The sequence below is a fragment of the Cygnus atratus genome, chromosome 13 (genome assembly GCF_013377495.2).
Source record: "Cygnus atratus isolate AKBS03 ecotype Queensland, Australia chromosome 13, CAtr_DNAZoo_HiC_assembly, whole genome shotgun sequence".
In the NCBI taxonomy this organism is placed as follows: domain Eukaryota; kingdom Metazoa; phylum Chordata; class Aves; order Anseriformes; family Anatidae; genus Cygnus; species Cygnus atratus.
Genome location: NC_066374.1, coordinates 623,722 through 641,642, shown reverse-complemented (window position 1 = coordinate 641,642; position 17,921 = coordinate 623,722). Strand labels below are relative to the sequence as shown.

At 40.9% G+C, this 17,921-nt stretch overlaps 1 protein-coding gene across 3 annotated transcripts in view; it reads right to left on the bottom strand.

Annotated features, from left to right (window-relative positions):
* GRIA3 (glutamate ionotropic receptor AMPA type subunit 3) overlaps positions 1 to 17,136 on the bottom strand; it is a 154,704-nt gene extending 137,568 nt beyond the window's left edge. Inside the window, exons 1-5 of one of the 3 annotated variants that reach the window (XM_035541848.2) lie at positions 17,104 to 17,136; positions 13,350 to 13,400; positions 9,098 to 9,267; positions 7,914 to 8,089; positions 5,999 to 6,157 (exon numbers count right to left, since the gene is read on the bottom strand). In XM_035541848.2, the coding sequence (XP_035397741.2) occupies positions 5,999 to 6,157; positions 7,914 to 8,089; positions 9,098 to 9,159 (397 nt within the window). In that variant the 5' untranslated portion in view covers positions 9,160 to 9,267; positions 13,350 to 13,400; positions 17,104 to 17,136. Of the gene's footprint in view, positions 1 to 5,998; positions 6,158 to 6,812; positions 7,476 to 7,913; positions 8,090 to 9,097; positions 9,268 to 13,349; positions 13,401 to 17,103 lie in introns of those variants that run through there. The other 2 variants (XM_050713416.1, XM_035541849.2) reach the window with 2 other exon arrangements.
* Positions 17,137 to 17,921: the final 785 nt, after the last annotated feature.

The window sequence follows — 17,921 nt, the reverse complement described above, 5'->3', positions numbered from 1 at the left end:
CTGAAGATAAACAGTAATACAAAGCTGGTAATATAACTAAAGGAAACGACTCTGATAGGAAACAACACACATTTAGAAGAATGGATGAAATCTGGAAATTGCTTCATTGCAGCAATCACCACAGAGTTTCAAAGAAACTGGTTTGGTGTGGATCAATCTTTTTTCTATTTCTATTTTTGGATGGTTACATTGTTCTAGTGGAGGTACAAGCCCCTGTATAGCAAATGTAAGCTTTATGACAATAGGTATGGAGCTATTACATACTTACAAGCTCTCTCACAACAGAGGCCTCGGCCATCCAGTGTTGTGTACTTTACAGCAGCACAGGAACCACTGACTCTAGGATGAATCTTAAATGCCAAATACAAAATCAACATAAACATCTTCTTCGCAATAAATGAACATGAGTTTTCAATGACATTGTTTGTCTTGATTTGAAACTGAACTATGAAACAAAACTGTCGCTGCTTTAAAAATAACATACTCTAATAACATTTTAAGGATGCCTAACCAAGTCAAAATTAGCACTGCAGAATGGGTAATGACAAAATATGTACTTTAAATGGAAAAAATGTTGAATTGCTGGATCGTGACAATAAAAAATCTCTAAAGATACATCAGTTGCCTTGTTTCACACCTTCCTGCATAACAATCCTACACTTGCAGTGGGATGGCCTCCCACCTCCCAGACACTGAGCACAGTGAGCCCAGAGGAAAGAAACCCACTATTTTCTGTGGCTTTTGGACAAGCTCCCAAGTCAGCCTTCAACAAAACTGTGCTTTTCTGTCATTGTTAAAAGCTGCTGACACATGCTTGCTTCCTATCATGGCATCTCCATTTCCTCTTAGAGATAAACTATAGCTGTCGCACACTTTAGTGTGCACACTTTAGATTTGGAGTTAATCAGTAGCTCTCCAACCCATGCCAATAGTCTCATGGGTCATCCAAACCCAATGCTATATAGGAAAAGTGAACAAATTGATCTCCGCATCTGCACAAAATCTTTCTGAAATTGAACAAGTAAATGGGTCTCTTCATCATGCTTTACTCTTCATCCATGTGGTGAATTCACAGAGCTTCTTCAAGAAAGTGTCCATTCATATGAGATTTTCTACTTTCTCTACGGCGCGAGTTAAATTTAATCCTAACAGCTAAACAACATGTAAATGCTTTTGTATGTAGTGGAGGAGAAGAGAAAGGGAAGCCAACTTTTTTTAAAATTAAGATATAAGAAAAACTAATTTGAAACAATATGGTTCCTTCTGCTAAACACTGAGATAACATTTGCTCTAATGACAAATCACCTGCTCTGCCATGAACTGGACACAAACTTTAGTTGGAACGCTCTTCTTCACCTTTTCATCTATCCCAATGTTGCAAAAGCTTTGACTCCTAAGCTAAAGCCAGCTAATTTGCTTTGGCATACAGCGGTAACATACCGTATTTAACAAATTCCACAGCATAGAAGGCATTTTGGGGGATCTGTAAGTAATGGAACAGTGTGGAAAGCACATTTCTAGGTGTTTTACTATGGAATACTGGGAGAAACCACAGTGCAATCTGTACTGGGAGAGTTGGGCACCTACCCTGCAGTTTCTACTTGAGCAAAACCACCGATACATGGCCCAAACTTGGCAAGACTGTCAGAGACACGCTTATGCTTTTGGCAGAAGGGAACTGACCACTTTCAGCATCAGCATCCTTTGCCAGCTGGCCAAAGAGTACACAGATGCAAGGGAAGCAAATTGTCTGCCCACCGGCCAGAAGAAATGGTGAGCACCACTAAGGATACACCTGTGTGTATGCATGCATGCACATGTGTGAGTATGCATGTGAGCATATATATATATTTATATATATACGAAATTGTGCTTTGGGAAAAGGAATAAATACAGTTAAACTGAAAAAATTGTCTGCTACTAGCCCTGTGGTATCATTTTCTGTAACATTCTCACAATAACAAACGGGCCTTTCTTCAATTAAAATCTTCCTGAATTTTCAACATTAAATAAAGGACTGCAGGATGCTAAAGAAAGATTTTCAAAGAAAGTCAGAAATTTGACTCCCATACGATCTGTTAAAGGATTTTAGCAACTTAAAGTAAGCGCGTAATTACATTTTCCTTTTTTTTTTTTTTTTCTTTTCTTTTCTTTTCTTCAAGAATGAGTGCCTAGGGAAAAAACATTATACCAAAATTTGGTAAAATATAAAAAGAGCCTTCCAGGTTCAAAAGATATATGAGAAATTACTTAGAAAAAAATAATGGAACAAGAATTTGTAGTCAGTAGGCTAGGTTTAGCTGAGAGTGGGAATCTGTAGATTAATTAGATTCTGCAATCAAACTCCCTTTCTCCCGTACACATCCCATCACTATCATTACATGATCAACAGATTTTTATTAAAACTAATGCTTTCATTTGAGAAATTCCGTGGGGACTATGTATAACGTTGACTTTGCTTTTCTAAATATTTCTTGAAAATTGTACGTAATGCATGAACACATTTGTTGGCTGTAAAGGTGTACAACAGCAATTTTTTGCAATGACAGTGCAGAGAGGGAATATGAGATCTGTGTGCTAATGAGCTGACACTGCAGAGGCTAGAGCAGTGTTAGTATAGTGCACTACAAGTGCAGAGCAGAAAGACATACGCGGGTTATTTCTAGGGAATATGATCTACAGAACTGTACGCATAATTCAACATTAATACTAACATCCTTCATCAGAGATTACAATAAAAATGTGAAAGATGTTTCTAGCAATGGATTTACACATTTTAGTTGCTATATTCCTATTATTTTTTTTTTTTAAAAGGCAGCTCACTTTCTATGTGAGAATTTTTGAAGAAAAGATAAAATATCCATATTTTACTTCATTTTATACATTCACAGCTCAATTTAACTTTCTTCCTTTCTGTTTTTTTTTCTTCTTTTTTTTTTTTCTGATGGCAAAAAGCTTCCTATTTTAAGAGATATAATAAATCCTGCCAAAGCCAACTGATAAACTTTAATTCACCTTTAAATACACTGGAATCTTCCTCTGTGCTTGCATTTGTTCTCTGTGAAGATATCATACAGCTAAATAAATAGATGGGTAGATAAACACAGAGTGGATGAATACCGTATGCATGTGTGTAAATTAAATATACAGACAGAGGCTCAGTGCTAGCAGTGAAGCAGGGAATGCATGTACATGAATCAGATTATGCATCATTTAACTGAAAAAGGAATGAGAAGGAGGGGCTTAGGGCAGGAATTTTCTTTTGCTTCTCAACAACTTTGTTCTCATGTTGGGATATTGCCAAATCAAGCCTACTAGAGGTGGGCTTTTTATCTCTGGCTCATGAGGATACTTCAGAAGAGATATTTTTTCCTGCCTCTGGAATGCACCAGATTGCAGCAAGTAGGATGTGCAATGTACAGGAAGAAGCTAAGTCCTTTCTGAGCGGAGCCCCCCTCAATTCCTACACACATGAACACTTACAACAGCCACTATCACATAATTCAGAGCAAAGGAGAATGAAAATTATTAATTTATGGATACAGACCAGTACAGGCACTAGGCTCAACCTACACATGCTACTTTCTCTGATTTCCCTTTGGTTCCTTTATATATCCCACCACAAAGTCAGTCACAGTCTTTCTCTCTGGTGAAGGCAGTCACAGTCACTGCAGCTTTCTCTCATATGGATCCCTGCCAATTGCAAATATTGATCAAAAGGTTGTGTGACAGCACCGGAGACAATTTATGCTTATCTTCAAGAGAAGTAAAAATGTTGTGGAAAGAATTCCTTCATGGCAGCACCCTGAAATTAGCTGCCACTCCACTAGGAAGCGAGGATGGGACTAAGGGTATTTGGGCCAGAATGTTTTACATGTTAGCCATGCAGTGTGAGGAGCTTATTAGTTCATCCTGATGCATTGATATGCACAAGCATTCTGACTTTCAAAGACAATTGCTTGCAAATCTGAAAAGAGCAGCTTTTTTTTTTTTTTTTTTTTTCTAGTTTGAGCTACTTAGACCTATCTAGCTAGTGACTTGGACTCACTGGATTATTTTTCTGTCAACAGTATTACCAGATGTTTGATGTAGCTATGGACAAGGTCACCTTTTCATTTTCTTTCTCCTGTTTCTTTTTTCACATCTTCTATTTTTAAATAGGTTACTGTAGGTTGGTATTCTCTGATCTACGGTTTCTCCAGAGATTTAAGTTTTCCAAATTTTACTACTCTGGTAATGTGTGTTGAAATACGCAGCCCTATTCTACAGAACAGCAGCTCATCCTGCTAAAATCACCACAGCTTTCACTAAGCAATGACAAAAATCATTAGATATCAGACGATGAGAAGCACACTGACTAAATAATACATTGATTGCCTCTGAATGAACGTGTGGTTCACTGGTCTTGGTGGGATCTGTGAAGAAGTGCTGGTAGAACTTTTAAAAAAACAATTAATAATTAATCACCCAAGCAGTTTAATGTATTTAGTTTAAATCCATATAATTGATATTTAGGAAACTACGTTTGAGATACAGCCCTCTTGAAGGGATTACACTGATTAAGGATTAATAGTCAGATATTTGTTGTAAGAGCTGTTGAGGCAGGATAGGATTAGTAAAATAAGATGCAAAGTACAGACACGCTTATTTACCCTTTTTTTCCCCCACTTTACAAAATATTTTAATTGGATATAATTATAGCCCACCCCCCCCAACTTTCAAAGGTCCTACTTCAAAGCCCTTTAAAAAGTGTAACGCTGCACTAACAAGAAGCAGTCACTTGGGGGATATGTTTGAATACGAACCCCAAATTTGTCCAAGTAGTTCCTTATTATATATTTTCTAGCCACCACATTTCTCAGAAAATACCTGAAATCCAAGGAAGAATCAAATATCTACTCCTCTAGCCTTCCTATTATGTAGCTCAGGGGAGGGTAATAACAGCTGTCTAACAAACAAAACTGAAAGAATATATTCAAAACATGAAATCGTTTTAAAACAGGACACAGTAGTTCTCAGCTCACCAATACTCTGGTATTTTAGTACAATGCTTCCTCTTTGAAAATTTTATACTGTGAATATATGAAGAGGAATCTTGTTCATACCACAAAGTTAGTACATTGCATTCAGGGGTTCTTTAGATCATGTACAGACATATTTCTGTATACTGCAAAGTGCATGCAACTACCTTGCAAGAGGACTCCATTCATTTTCAAAGGTTTACGATAACAGCTGCATAAAACTGAATATGGACATGTCAGTAAAAGAAATATTCAGGAGCCACTATTGGTAAAGGAATGCTTTTTTAAATGCAGAACACGCACTGGTCTTTCAGAAAGGGATTTCGCATTTTAACACCATGATAATACTACTCAAAGTTCTATTTTGCTTCTTTTGTTAATAAAGGCTCAAATTATGCATATGAACTGCTTGTGCAGAGCTATTTCTCATAATGCTGAGCATTCTGATTCCATTTTCTCTCCCCTCAGCTCTAATGGTATTCATCAGTTGACAGACTCTTCAGTTTTTAACAGGACTTTCACTGTAAGAAAACAAGGCGGTATTTCAGGGCAGAGGAGGTAAGGAAGCCCCTGTAGTTCTGTCCCCTGAAGGTCACTTGTGAACAGCTGTTTCTGATTTACTCCTACATAGTATTATTTGCAAATTATGCTGCTTCACATGGCTAGGCTGTAGCCTTAACAGAAAAGGGATGTTACTTCAGTGGCAAATAACTGATCATGGCTACACAGTGCTGCTATATAAACAACACGGCTGTTTTTCTGGAAAACAAAACTAAAAGGATTGGAAAAAGTGGTGAGAGAACTTTCTCCAAGGTCTTATTCAACCACATTATGCCGCAAATCCACTAAGCCTCATGTCAGTACACACATTTGTTGCACTGTATCCTATGAACAAGTACACAAGGCTGCCAGGGAGAAATCAAATGTAAAGACAGACAACGAAGAAATATATTTTTTAAAAGCATGTATTTACTTACAAGCATTTGTCACTGAAAAACTGTTGGAAGAGTCCAAGTGATCTACATGATAGTTCAAATGGAAGGGCTTTTCTGTGGTGTTTTGGTTCGTGTTGTATAACTGCACTGCGAATCGAAACGCACTGTGCTCCTGAACAGTGTTCCTCATGAAAAGTCCACCTAGGATGAGAGAGAAAAACGGGAGAGGGGATAGAAGGTATTTCAGAATGAATTGTTAGCAAAAGCAGCGGTAGTAAGTTACATTTGCATACCAGCAGCCTAGGTGTGAGATCATCATTTGGGCAGAGCACACGCACGAAACGCCAACCCTGAAGTTCAGCTGGCGAAGCCCCCCCATAGCCCCCTGAGCCCTGGGGGGCTGCAGGTGGCCGCCGGCACCCCCGAGCCCCAGCCTCTACCCCTGGGGGGCTGAAAGACCCCGGCCTGAGCAGCGGGGCGCCGGGCTCGCGGTGTGACAGGCGATGAAGGGGAAGAAAAAAAAAGGCACAAAACCCCAAGGTTTTCACTCGCACGCCAGCAGCCTGACGGCTCCCTCGGCCACAGGTTGAGGGCACAGCGCTGCGCTTCACGCCGCCGCTCCTTAAACCGCTCTGCGGTCCTGCACGGAGACGGACCGCAGCCTCCCGTCGGTCCCGTGGTGAACAGCAGCCGCCCCAGCAGCCCAGGCACCGCTCCCGCATCTCCCTGCCGGTGCGGGAAGGGGCCGGAGCCGGGCTGGCCCCGCGAGCAGCCGCGGCCGCCCTCGCCCCTTTTCCCCGGCCGGCTGCTGCTGGCTTCTCCCCGCCGCCCCCCGGCGTAACTGGGTGCCGCTTACCGATGCTGATGGTGTTGGGGAATCCTCCCCGAGCCTTCCCCAGCAGCCCCGCCAGCAGCAGCAGCAGCAGCAGCAGCAGCAGAGTCCGGGGCGCGCTCTGCCCCATTTTCTTCAGCCCCTGCGCTTCAGCCCCTAGCACGAAGCGAGCGGCTCGGGCATGGGCGCGAAGGGAGCCTCGGAGCAGCCAACGGTGGTGCTGATGCTGGCGGAGGTAGCAGGGAGGACGATCCCCTCCTTTCTTCTTTTTCTTTTTATTATTTTTTTCCCCTCAGATCTCTCTCCTCTTGTCTTCACCCCAGCCTGGCAGGGCTCATTGGCTGCGAGGTTTGCCTTTCTCTCCCCCCCTTGTCTCCATCAGTGCCCCCCCCCTCCCCCCCCCCCAGCGCATGGGACTTCCCCCAAAGATGGTGGGGAGCGGAGCCGCCGAGGCGCTCCGCCCGGGCCGGGAGGGGGAGATCGATCAAACTTGGCGGGGGGCGGGCTCGCAGCCGCTCGGCCTCCCCCGGCCCCCGTTGAGGGGCTTACGGGCGGCGGCAGCTGACCGGCCTCAGGGGCTGCGTCTGGTCCCTTTAAAGCTGCATCGCCTGGGCGGGTGTGCGTGCGTGTGTGTGTGCGTGTGTGTGAGAGTGAGGGAGAGTGCGGTGCGTGCGGCTGCCTGAGGGGAGGAGGAGAGCGGAGGGAAGGGGGAGGCGACGCAGAGCCGCGGGGAGGGTGAGGGGATGCGGCCGGGGTCCTGGGCCGGCATGGCGGGCGGCTGAGGAGCCGCAGGGACCGGGGGCAGAGGGCGCCGTGAGGGCCCGGTGCCGCCGGGGAGGCCGGGGCTGAGGGCGAGGGCCCGCCTGAGGGGAGAGGGAGGTGGCAGGGCAGGGACAGGGCCGGGGATGGCACAGGGCAGCGGGAAGGGACATCAGGACGAGTTTATCCCGCACAAGGGAATATTAGATCCTTCCAAACGTCCTCTAAAAGAGAGAAATCCAGCAAAGTCTCTCCGTTGCCCCTTATGCTGTGGAAAATAACAGACCCGGAGTAGCAGAGATGCTAGATCTCCACAGGGAGCAGGCAGACGGGTGTCAGGCACCCCACGTACCTCTTGGTACCCACCTCTTGGCTGAGCATCAATCTTGTTACGCCCCTGGCCTGTGGACACGTACGGAGACACTGTGCTTTTGCTGGAAACTTGGTTCTGTGGCGTGTTGATCTTGCACCCCTCTCCTTGACATCTCACTGTATGGAGCCTGAAGCTCTTTTCTCTTCTTGCTGCTTTGAGGCTCATGGAACTGTACAAAATGGAGACAGAAAAGAGATACTAGGTCACCCAGTCCATCTCCTAGGCCCAGGGAAGATCGTTTTACACTTGATGTTTTCTTTTCCTCTGATTTCAGCAGACCACTTTCCCTTGGTCTGCCTCTGATTTTTTTTTTTTTCTCCCTCGTTAATCTCAGGCTGGTAGGTTTTTTTTTGGACTATGTACAGTTGAGTTAGGGATAATATCAGAAGCACTTGGCTTTGCATTTGCAGTATAATTAGCCAGTGATACTGGCTGTAGCTTCATGTAAGTAAGTACTCATGTGAGACTAGCAGATGACTACACACATGCAGTTTCAAACCACTACTCTTGAAGGATGCCAAAGGCACAGATGAATAACAGGGCATCACATCCACACAGCAAGAGCTGTTAAGCACATGTATGACTTTACGCACACGTGTGACTCCTGCTTACTCCTAGGTGCATGCATTGGTTGCTATATGCGTGCTCCTTTAGGAGAATCATTCCCAGAAGATGGAATCTATTCCAGTTCAGGCAGGGTAGAGATCAGGCTGTAGGGTGGCTGGGAATGTTCCTGCTTTAGGTTCAGATGGCAGTTGACACTTTATCTCCTTAAATAAAGAAATGTTTTTCTGTAGAGATATGTGGAGAATATCTTTATATCGGTAGCACTCTTCTAGCCCAAAGCACTCTACAAATATTATTTATGAATTCCCGTAGACATGCCTATGAAGCAGGATTGTATTCTTCTCTTACAGATGTAAGAATCAGGGAAAGCAACTGACCCAGCTCACCTAGGCAGGAAGTTTCAGACCAGAATAAAGACCACAAGCAACAGCTGGTCTTTACTGTAGAGCACTCTTCTCTCAAATGTCCTTTGATAAAAATAGCAGACCTGAAAGTTACAGACAGCTACATGAAACTTAGACTTTCAATATACTTGTGAAACACATGTTCCTATAGGCTAATAAGTTGTCTTTTTGGTTGCAAACGATGCCTCTTTCCCCACCCTTCTTACCTCCAGTCCATTTCTAACACATTCTTCACACAGTCTCCAAGTCCTCTTTTGTGTCCTTTCATAGCAGCCCTGCTTTCTTCCTGTGCACTTGCTCTCACAAATTTCTTCTTCCTGTTCCTCCAGCTGTGTATTCCAGCCTGACCCCACTTGACATGCCTGATTATGATGTACTGAAAAAATATGAAAGAAATTATGTTTAACATTATAAATGTTAGGACATATGAGAAGAAATTAAATAACCAGTAATGAAGGTGGCATATGGCAGAATCTCATTTTCACAGCCAGTAGGATGGGTACCTGATCCCAAATAAAATGGTACTTCACAGCCTCATCTCAAAATTGAGAGTCTCGTTATAATCTAAAATGAATCTGTGCTAAGAGGCAAATAAATTTTCATTATCACATTTCTCCTCCCGAAGCCCCTAACATTCACATTATTATTAACATTTTCAAAACACACTGTTTTTTTGTTATGCATCTCATGGTAATATTTTTAGATACAAATGGTACAGCAACAATCCTATACAGATTTTGAAGAATCCCAAAGAGACTACATCCCTGTTTCTTTCTTACAGTGAACCAAATCCATCCTAGGACAAAATAGTATGATATTAGTTGGCTTTATGTGAATATTAATGCCTTACAAATAGTTTACATACTTGGAAGTTAAGTGACTCAAGTTAATGAGTTCCATGGTAACCAAGGTCATACCAGATGCTTTCCCAAACCTTTCCTAACTAAACACAACCAAGATTTTGCAGGATAATCAGAGCTTCATGTTCAGATGGTTTACAGTGGCCTGGGGCACTAGGGGATTCTGAGTACTATCTACCTGAGCCAGGAGGAGGTAATGATTTATAACTAGCTAATGTGTTCTCATTGTGGTGTCTAATACTGGATTAGAAAAATGCTAGAGAATTTGGGACACAGCGTTCTCACCGAGCTTTCTGATGTTACCAGGCTAAATCCATGGTTTTAGCATAAAGTTATGGCAAAATCTACACCAGGATTCTCTGGCTCAAACTTCACCCTAACTGCACTAAGCTGATTTTAGCACTTTTGTAATTCCCAATTTATAATTGCAAGAGAGCAGTTCAGTCAGTGAGTTTCCAGAAATCATTGTGCTTCTCCCACTACCAACCTAACTAGATTATAATTGCCAATAAATGTATTACCAATTGTGTTTTACAGCCTTTAAAAAATTATTTTAACCGGTTATTTCTTCATAAAAACAGGAGATACAATTAACCGAACTTTATGTTAATCTCAGCATTTTGATTAGCTAAACTGATTAATTCTGCAATTGACAGTTTACAAATAAAGTGATAGGCAGAGAGAGAAGCAAAGACAAAAAGGGATTCAAGGAGAAGATGAAACTACAGATAGCAGCAGTCAAAGGGAAAGTACGGTGTCAAAAGAGGGAGAATGAATTTAGACATTATAGTTGCATATATTTCAGAGAACAGGTCAAAGGACATCTAGTTAAAATTGATTAAATTATGAGTGGGCATAGAACAAACTGTTGAAGCTCTCCTGTTTACCTTTCATTACCAAACAGTAACAGAGACATAAAATTAAATTAAAAAGCAGCAGAGGACAGAGAGTTTAACAGAAATACTCTGCTATGCAGTTTATAGCTAATCTATAAAGCTGCCTTCTACACATTATTCTTGGCAAAAATAATTGCTTTTAAAACCTTAAAAATTTATATGAATTAGCAGAGTAAATCTGTTAGATGAAAAAGCTATTGGAATTAATATCCACAATTCATGGCAGAAAGTAGCTGCTAGAAGACTCAAGGAAGACCTGGTCTTCCTGTGCATGATGGGAGTTCATCGTATGTTTAACCTTCTCTGAAAGTTTTTGCAGAGACAGTATAGGAGACTGGGTGAATCACTGATTTGTTGTGATTAATTTTTTGCTAAGAACAGTCAACAGGTGAAATCCTGGAACAACAGAAACGTGTGGTAGGTTTGTTTCCTCTGTCGTCGGAGCTAGGATTTTATCCATTACACCCTGGCAGAATAATACTGTCTGGCACATAGGAATATGTTCTAGCACATGGAAGGGTGATCAAGATTTGTATAGGAACAGGCTCAATTAGGAAACTTGTTGACAAATAAGTCATTACTCCATTATTGGAGACATTCAACTTTAGGTAGCAAATTCCTGCATCAACTTTTATCAGACTTGAGCATGGATTGTTACAGTAATAACCTATATATACTACAATTGCACAACTAAGACAAATGTGGAAACAGCATGTACAAACGTCTTCATTTTTCTTGAGTTTGTGGTATCTTAAGGATCCATATTACTAGTCCTTCTAAGATCTAGGGGGTGGTGGAAGTGTAGGGTTATTATAGTCCCATAATGTCAGAAACAATTTATATTACCTTCTGCTTTTTGATGAACTGTACACTAGGCACTGCTGGCATAACATAACCCTGCAATTCTTATTTAAACCCTTTTGCTGAGTGCATCTATATTTATTACTTAAGGAAAAAGTAAATCAAAAAAGTAACGGTATCCCATATACACTGTTAATAAAGTGAATCCTCTATCTTTTTCTTTCATACCTATAAATACAGTTTTCAAGCAATCTTGAGAGTTAAAACCAGTTTTTAAACCACTTAGAACTCTGTGCAGAATCTGACCACTATTTTATTTCTGTGTATAATTACTGAAGTATATTAAAGACAATCTCCTTTAGCTGTAAGTAGTGAATAATGACTTCAGATAACTGCTTGCCAATCAAAAGTCCACTTTTCTCCCAGTATTTGTTTGTATATTACTATAACTCATTTCAGTTCAGATCTATAGTAGTGGTTTTTAGTGAAAATATCTGTTGAAAAAGCTCATTGATTCTTGGAAAGGGATGTCTATACAATAAGAATATACATTTTTCACTGAAGTTTAAGGATTTCAGATTTGATCTGTTCCACTTGATCAGAGAGAGATCCCTCTCCTCCCCTAAGCAAGTGGTCTGGTAGTTACAAAGTTTGAGTTATGCGGGAAATTGACATTCACCTCTGTTAATTTCGAAGAACCTGTGTTTTTACTTCTGGAGTGAGCCTTTGCAGCACTAAGGTAGGAAACCAGGCTTTTTTTTTTTTTTTTTTTTTTTTCCTCCAAGAGTCCATTCACTTCATATAAACAAGATATTAATACGGGAATGAAATTTGACAGAAAAGGAACTTTAAGCTTTGTCTTCATTAGTCCTAGGAAATATATTGTCTATGGGGTGTTTGTCTCTCCCTTGCTTTGTCACTACCCAAAAAACTTCACCTGAACATGAAAAAAACTCTCCCTGTGCAACTTCCATGAAAAGAAAGCACTTCCTCAGAGGAAAGAGGTACATAGAGCATACATGAGAGGAATGAGCAGCTCTGCTACTTTTAGACCTTTATTTTCTCTCACCTAGATACCTAACCTACCATCTAATTCCAACAGCATCTCAAGCTCTAACAAGACAGTAACTGGAAGAAAAATGCCAATGCTGCTAGCAAGGTGTCAATACAGGGAATTTACAGAACAGTCCAGAATCTAAGACGGTAGTAGAGAAAAATCATATGAAGAAGAGATATATCCTATTGTAACATCACAGTCTAACCCACAGGCTGGAGATTCTGACCCCTGTATACTGAAAGATCGAATCCACAGTCTTTAAATCATATTTTGTCTTATTGTGGACGACTTGCATTGTCTATCTGCACAGAGATGAATTCCACCTAACATGATTTGTTTTATTGATTTCAGTGGGATTAACTGAGAGTACAAAGTTAACTGAGAGTACAAAGATGACTACAGTTGTATACTTACATTGATATGAATAACACAATGTAGTTCTGATAATCTGCAGTGTTCAGGAGACAGCAAACCCTTCAGAAACTCAGTAGTTTATTTGAAAAGATCTTATATTAACAGTATAGCCAATGTTAACAGAAGCATTCTCATGCTTTATAAAACTTCTATTCCCAATTAAAAGTTGTTTGGCTTTGTAAATCACACCTTGTAGCAACTGTGCTGGATCTTGATAATTACAGTATGAAACTGACTATTTGATTGCTCTTTCAGCACAATAGAAGGCATCAGAAGTGAAAAAAAAAACAACCCTGCAAAATGGTTTTGTAGTAGCAATTCTCACCTTATATCAATTTGAAGAGTCTTAAGCATTTTCCAATAGATCTGCCATGGTTCTTATGCAGCAGATAGAAGTCGAATGACAATAGACTTAACGTTTCTTAATTACCTTTTGCAGACACTTCAGAAGTATCCCATGAGCCCCAAGGAGTCCACAGTCCTGATTTGCAGGAAAAGAGATAATTATTTATTATCATCTGTTAAATGTTTTAGTATCGGATTATCTGGAAACTAATGTTGAACAGGTAAACTGCTATAATCCTGTTTTTACTTCAGTTCTGTTGTGTCCTTATAAGCACCAATACTAACTAAGCACTCAAGCACTAACAAACAAGGTCACTGCTATCAGTGACTGCACGTTTATGGGAAGCTTGTCTAACCCGTGACGTTGCTAAAACATCCTATTTTTGTATTTTGAAGCACTGGATTGTATACATAGCCATTACTTTCAGTAAGTTTCACTTGTTGAAACTTCACAAGCAGACTTCACAGTGTTATTGACTGGCAAAGTCTAGGAAGAGTCACCTATTTGTCTGGTGTTCATTTGTGTATCTTAAAAAATGAAAAACAATAAATGTAAGTTAAGTAAAATCCTTCCTTTCAAGGAGTGAGATGCCATTTCCTTGGTACTTGCAGTAGCCTGGAGTGTAATCTAAAAACCGTTACATTTATTAAACATCATTCTATTGATTTCAGTGGTCTTTGAATAAAGCTAATAGCCTATTTTGTACGATATGTAGCCATATCCATATTCTTGAGGTGCATGAGAGGTTAGGGACAAGACTGGAGAGGAGAGGCAGGACTAGAATTTGTATTTCAAATCTCTCATAAGCTATTTGTTCTTCGTACATCAGAAAGTATATAAAAAATCAAATATACAGAAAGTATGAAATATAAGAGTATGGACCATTCTATTTTGTGGGAAGGTGGCAGAGACATCACCTTAGAGTTCTACCTTGAAATCTGTTTACATAAAAATCACTCTTTTTCAGGAACTGGAGCTTTGCCACCTATATCTAGGTTATGGACACTGGCTCTGAGAAGCATCCAACCCAACAGTTAGTTTCACAGTGATAAATCAGTTAATTAAATTTCTGAAAGCAAGACAATTCAGAACTGACCTTAGCACCTTCTTGTTAGGTGGCTATACACAGTCATCAGAAGTGGTAGGTAAGAAGTGGCCAGTTTTACACAAGGTTTCATTGGGGGCGCAAACGTTAAGTGTGATGTAGTGAGTTAAAGAGGAAATGCAAACACATAATTTTAGACTTAACTCTGAAAGTTCTTGCTTTTGTGTTGCATGGCAGACCTTACACATTACTTTGATGTACTGTTGTTATTTGCAGTGTAATCTTGTATAATAATTAACTCCAACTGATCCACTGCAGTGCTTTAGCAAAGTATTGGGGCCCATTAAATTGGACCATGAATACACAGTTGCTTTCCTTATTTCTAACATAATTATACTGTTGGAGAAAAAAAAAAAAAAAGCAGATTAATGGAAAGGTGTTGCCAAATAGGGCTCCTTGGTGCTGTAAATTTCTGGAGTGCTGTTACGAGGTTTTGAAGTATTAACTACATATGAAAAGCGACATGCTGGAAATCTTCTGGAAAGCACTTGTTTCCACTATTTTTTAGGGAAACATTCTGCTGTCAAAGGTGAAAGACAATGACAGCAGTACCAAAGGCCATGTTTTCACTGCAAGCTTATTCATACTTTTAGGGCCACCCCGTTCCACACAGCATCGCACAGGCCCTTATGCCTAGATATCCATGAACTTTGAACCTGTTTGCCAAAGCTCAACTCAACTTCTAAGTAGATCACCAGTTATAAAGTTTTCAAGGAGGAGTTTGGCTTTAGGGCACATATGAAATCATATGTTTGATATATACATCTGCTTGGATTATGGATTCAGTTTGGAGAATAATTCTCTCTCTTACAGACTTACCAATGTATTGAAGCATGAAAAGCAAATAAAACCTGTCATAAGCAAGAAGGAGACAGAGCGTTATTCTAATTCTATATGAATTGGACCATAATGACTCCTGGACCCTGTAGTTTCTGAGTCATTTGTCTCCCATTTGGCTCTTGCTAGAAACCACCTGCCAGTTCATACACCTCTTTGCAGCTTTTAACCCTTCTTTCCACATGCTCTGTATCTTTTTGCAGAAGAATACTGAAAGATGCCACCTCAGGAGGCTGAACTGTAGATATCAAAAATGGCTAGCTGTAAAATATCCTCAGAGTGTCAGGAGCCCCCTCAGCTCCTGTTCAGTCAGCAGTCAATAGGAATTCTTTGTACAGACAAATTATGATTACCAGCCTGGTGATACCACTCTAACATGCCAGTTCACACACGACTTCTGGGTAGAGGATCCTGTCTGAGGAGGAAAAAGAGGCTTGGAGATGACACTATAAGCCAGAGGATGGAACTGTAATTCAGGAAAAACAGTTGTTCTAGAACACTCCACGAGACAATATATAAAGAAACTCAAGTCAGTGACACAAAAGAAGCCTGAGAAATAGCCTTGCAGTCCTACTGGCAAAGCCAAGTAAATGTCAGGCCATGATGGACATGTTTACACGTAGGCCTAGAACGGTGTGAGTTTGGTCATGTACTCCAGATATACTTTGTAGTTTTAGCTCAGACCACAGCCTCCTCTATTGCAATGGGAGCTTTGCTTAAGCTAACAGCTATTTCACATTGGAAATGACATTGGGAACTTCATGAGAGTGCTGAGATTTGCATTTAAAACAAGACCAGAATCCAGCTGTTTTACTTGTTCTCAATGAATGCATTTGCCATACTTTGCACAATAATGAACTGAAAGTCAACTCATTTCTGCCTATTTTCAGTATGAAATGTATGAACCAGCTTTTTCAAAAATCCTAAGAGATTATTCCTGAATTTCTCAAATTTACTAAGAATCATTTGGTCAAATAGCAGAGTCCCCATAACTTTATACTCACATATGCCTTGATTATGATACATTTCAAATAAGCTGATAGTGATCTTCTAAAATAGATACATGAAAATAATTCTTTCCTCAGAACTATAGCTGTAAGCTAAAAGCGCAAAGATCAGCTGACAGCACCTCTCACATCCGTCAGCAATGTTCATTTTTGATGACAAAACATAACTAAAATTTCCAAAATTGGTTCATCAGGGAAGATCTATGCTTTCAATTTAGTTGGTGTTCATCAAAAGGCTTTTGCTGAATTACTGAGGCTTTGGAACACACCAGACCATTTAAGCTACTCAAGCCAAAGAGAAACTGAATGGCAGCTCTTAGTAGCAACAGCATTTTTCGAAGTTCACAGACTGTGTCAAGGTCATCAGAGTCATTAGGCCCCGAAATATAAAGACGTAACCTTGAGATAAATTTCTGGTTCCAAGTACAAACCCTCAGTGAGTTCAGTGGACATCACACTGGACTCTGAGTTATTAGATCACAAATGCAAGAAGGAGGAAGCATTATTCTAATTTCATTTTGATGAGGTCAGGACAATGACATCTTAAAATCATGCAGTACATATATGTGTACGTTCCCCAAAAGAGGAAATATATTTCCGATTCAGAAGTTGGAATGCTTCCAACTGACCCCAAAATGAAAAACTTCCCACAAGCTTTGTAACAAAACAGCATTGTGGAGTCCCAAGTATCTCTCCATTACTTGTACCAAACATATTCCTTTTAAGATTAAAAATGCACTTTCAAGCTCTCAGTTCTGCAAACTCATTTGGGGCCTTCAGAGTCGAGTTACATTTTTCCCCTTCCCAGTCTCACAACCAAGTACAGTCTTTAAACACTATACAAGACGTGTGATGGTTTCTGTGCAATACCACTGCCTTCTAATTGTACCCCCAGTGATGTCCTTGCAGCTTGAAGCCTGTCAGTGGGGTTGTTGTGGTTTAACCCAGCCGGCAGCTAAACACCACACAGCCGTTCGCTCACCCTCCCCCCTCCCTCTCTGGGATGGGGGAGGGAAACGGGAAAGTGAAGCCTGTGAATTGAGATAAAGACAGTTTATTAAGACAGGAAAATAATAATAATAACAATAATAATAGTACTACTACTACTAATGTGTACGAAACAAGTGATGCACAATGCAATTGCTCACCACCTGTTGACCGATGCCCAGCCTATCCCCGAGCAGCCGGCCCCCCCACCCCGGCTAGCCACCCCTATATATTGTTTAGCATGACGTCAGATGGTATGGAATGCCCCTTTGGCCAGTTTGGGTCAGCTGTCCTGGGTCTGTCCCCTCCCAGCTCCTGCTGCATCCCTAGCCTGCTCGCTGGCAGGACAGAGCGAGAAGCTGAAAAGTCCTTGGCTTGGTGTAAGCACTGCTCTGCAACAATTAAAACATCAGCATGTTATCAGCGCTCTTCTCATCCTAATCCAAAACACAGCACCCTAGCAGCTACTAGGAGGAAAATTAACTCTATCCTAACTGAAACCAGGACAGGGTTTTATCAAGCGTAACACACTGAAACTTCTGAAACTTTTGAACAATCCTTTTGAAACTACATAAGAATCCAGCCAGCACCTGCAAGCTGTGTTGCTCTTTCTGGCAAACAGAAGCAAGAGAGGAGCAAAAGCCTGGTTTTGGTGTGAAAGCCAGCATAACTGATTCTGAACCCTGAAAGTCTTGAGCAGGACTGCTGGGTGAGGATGTG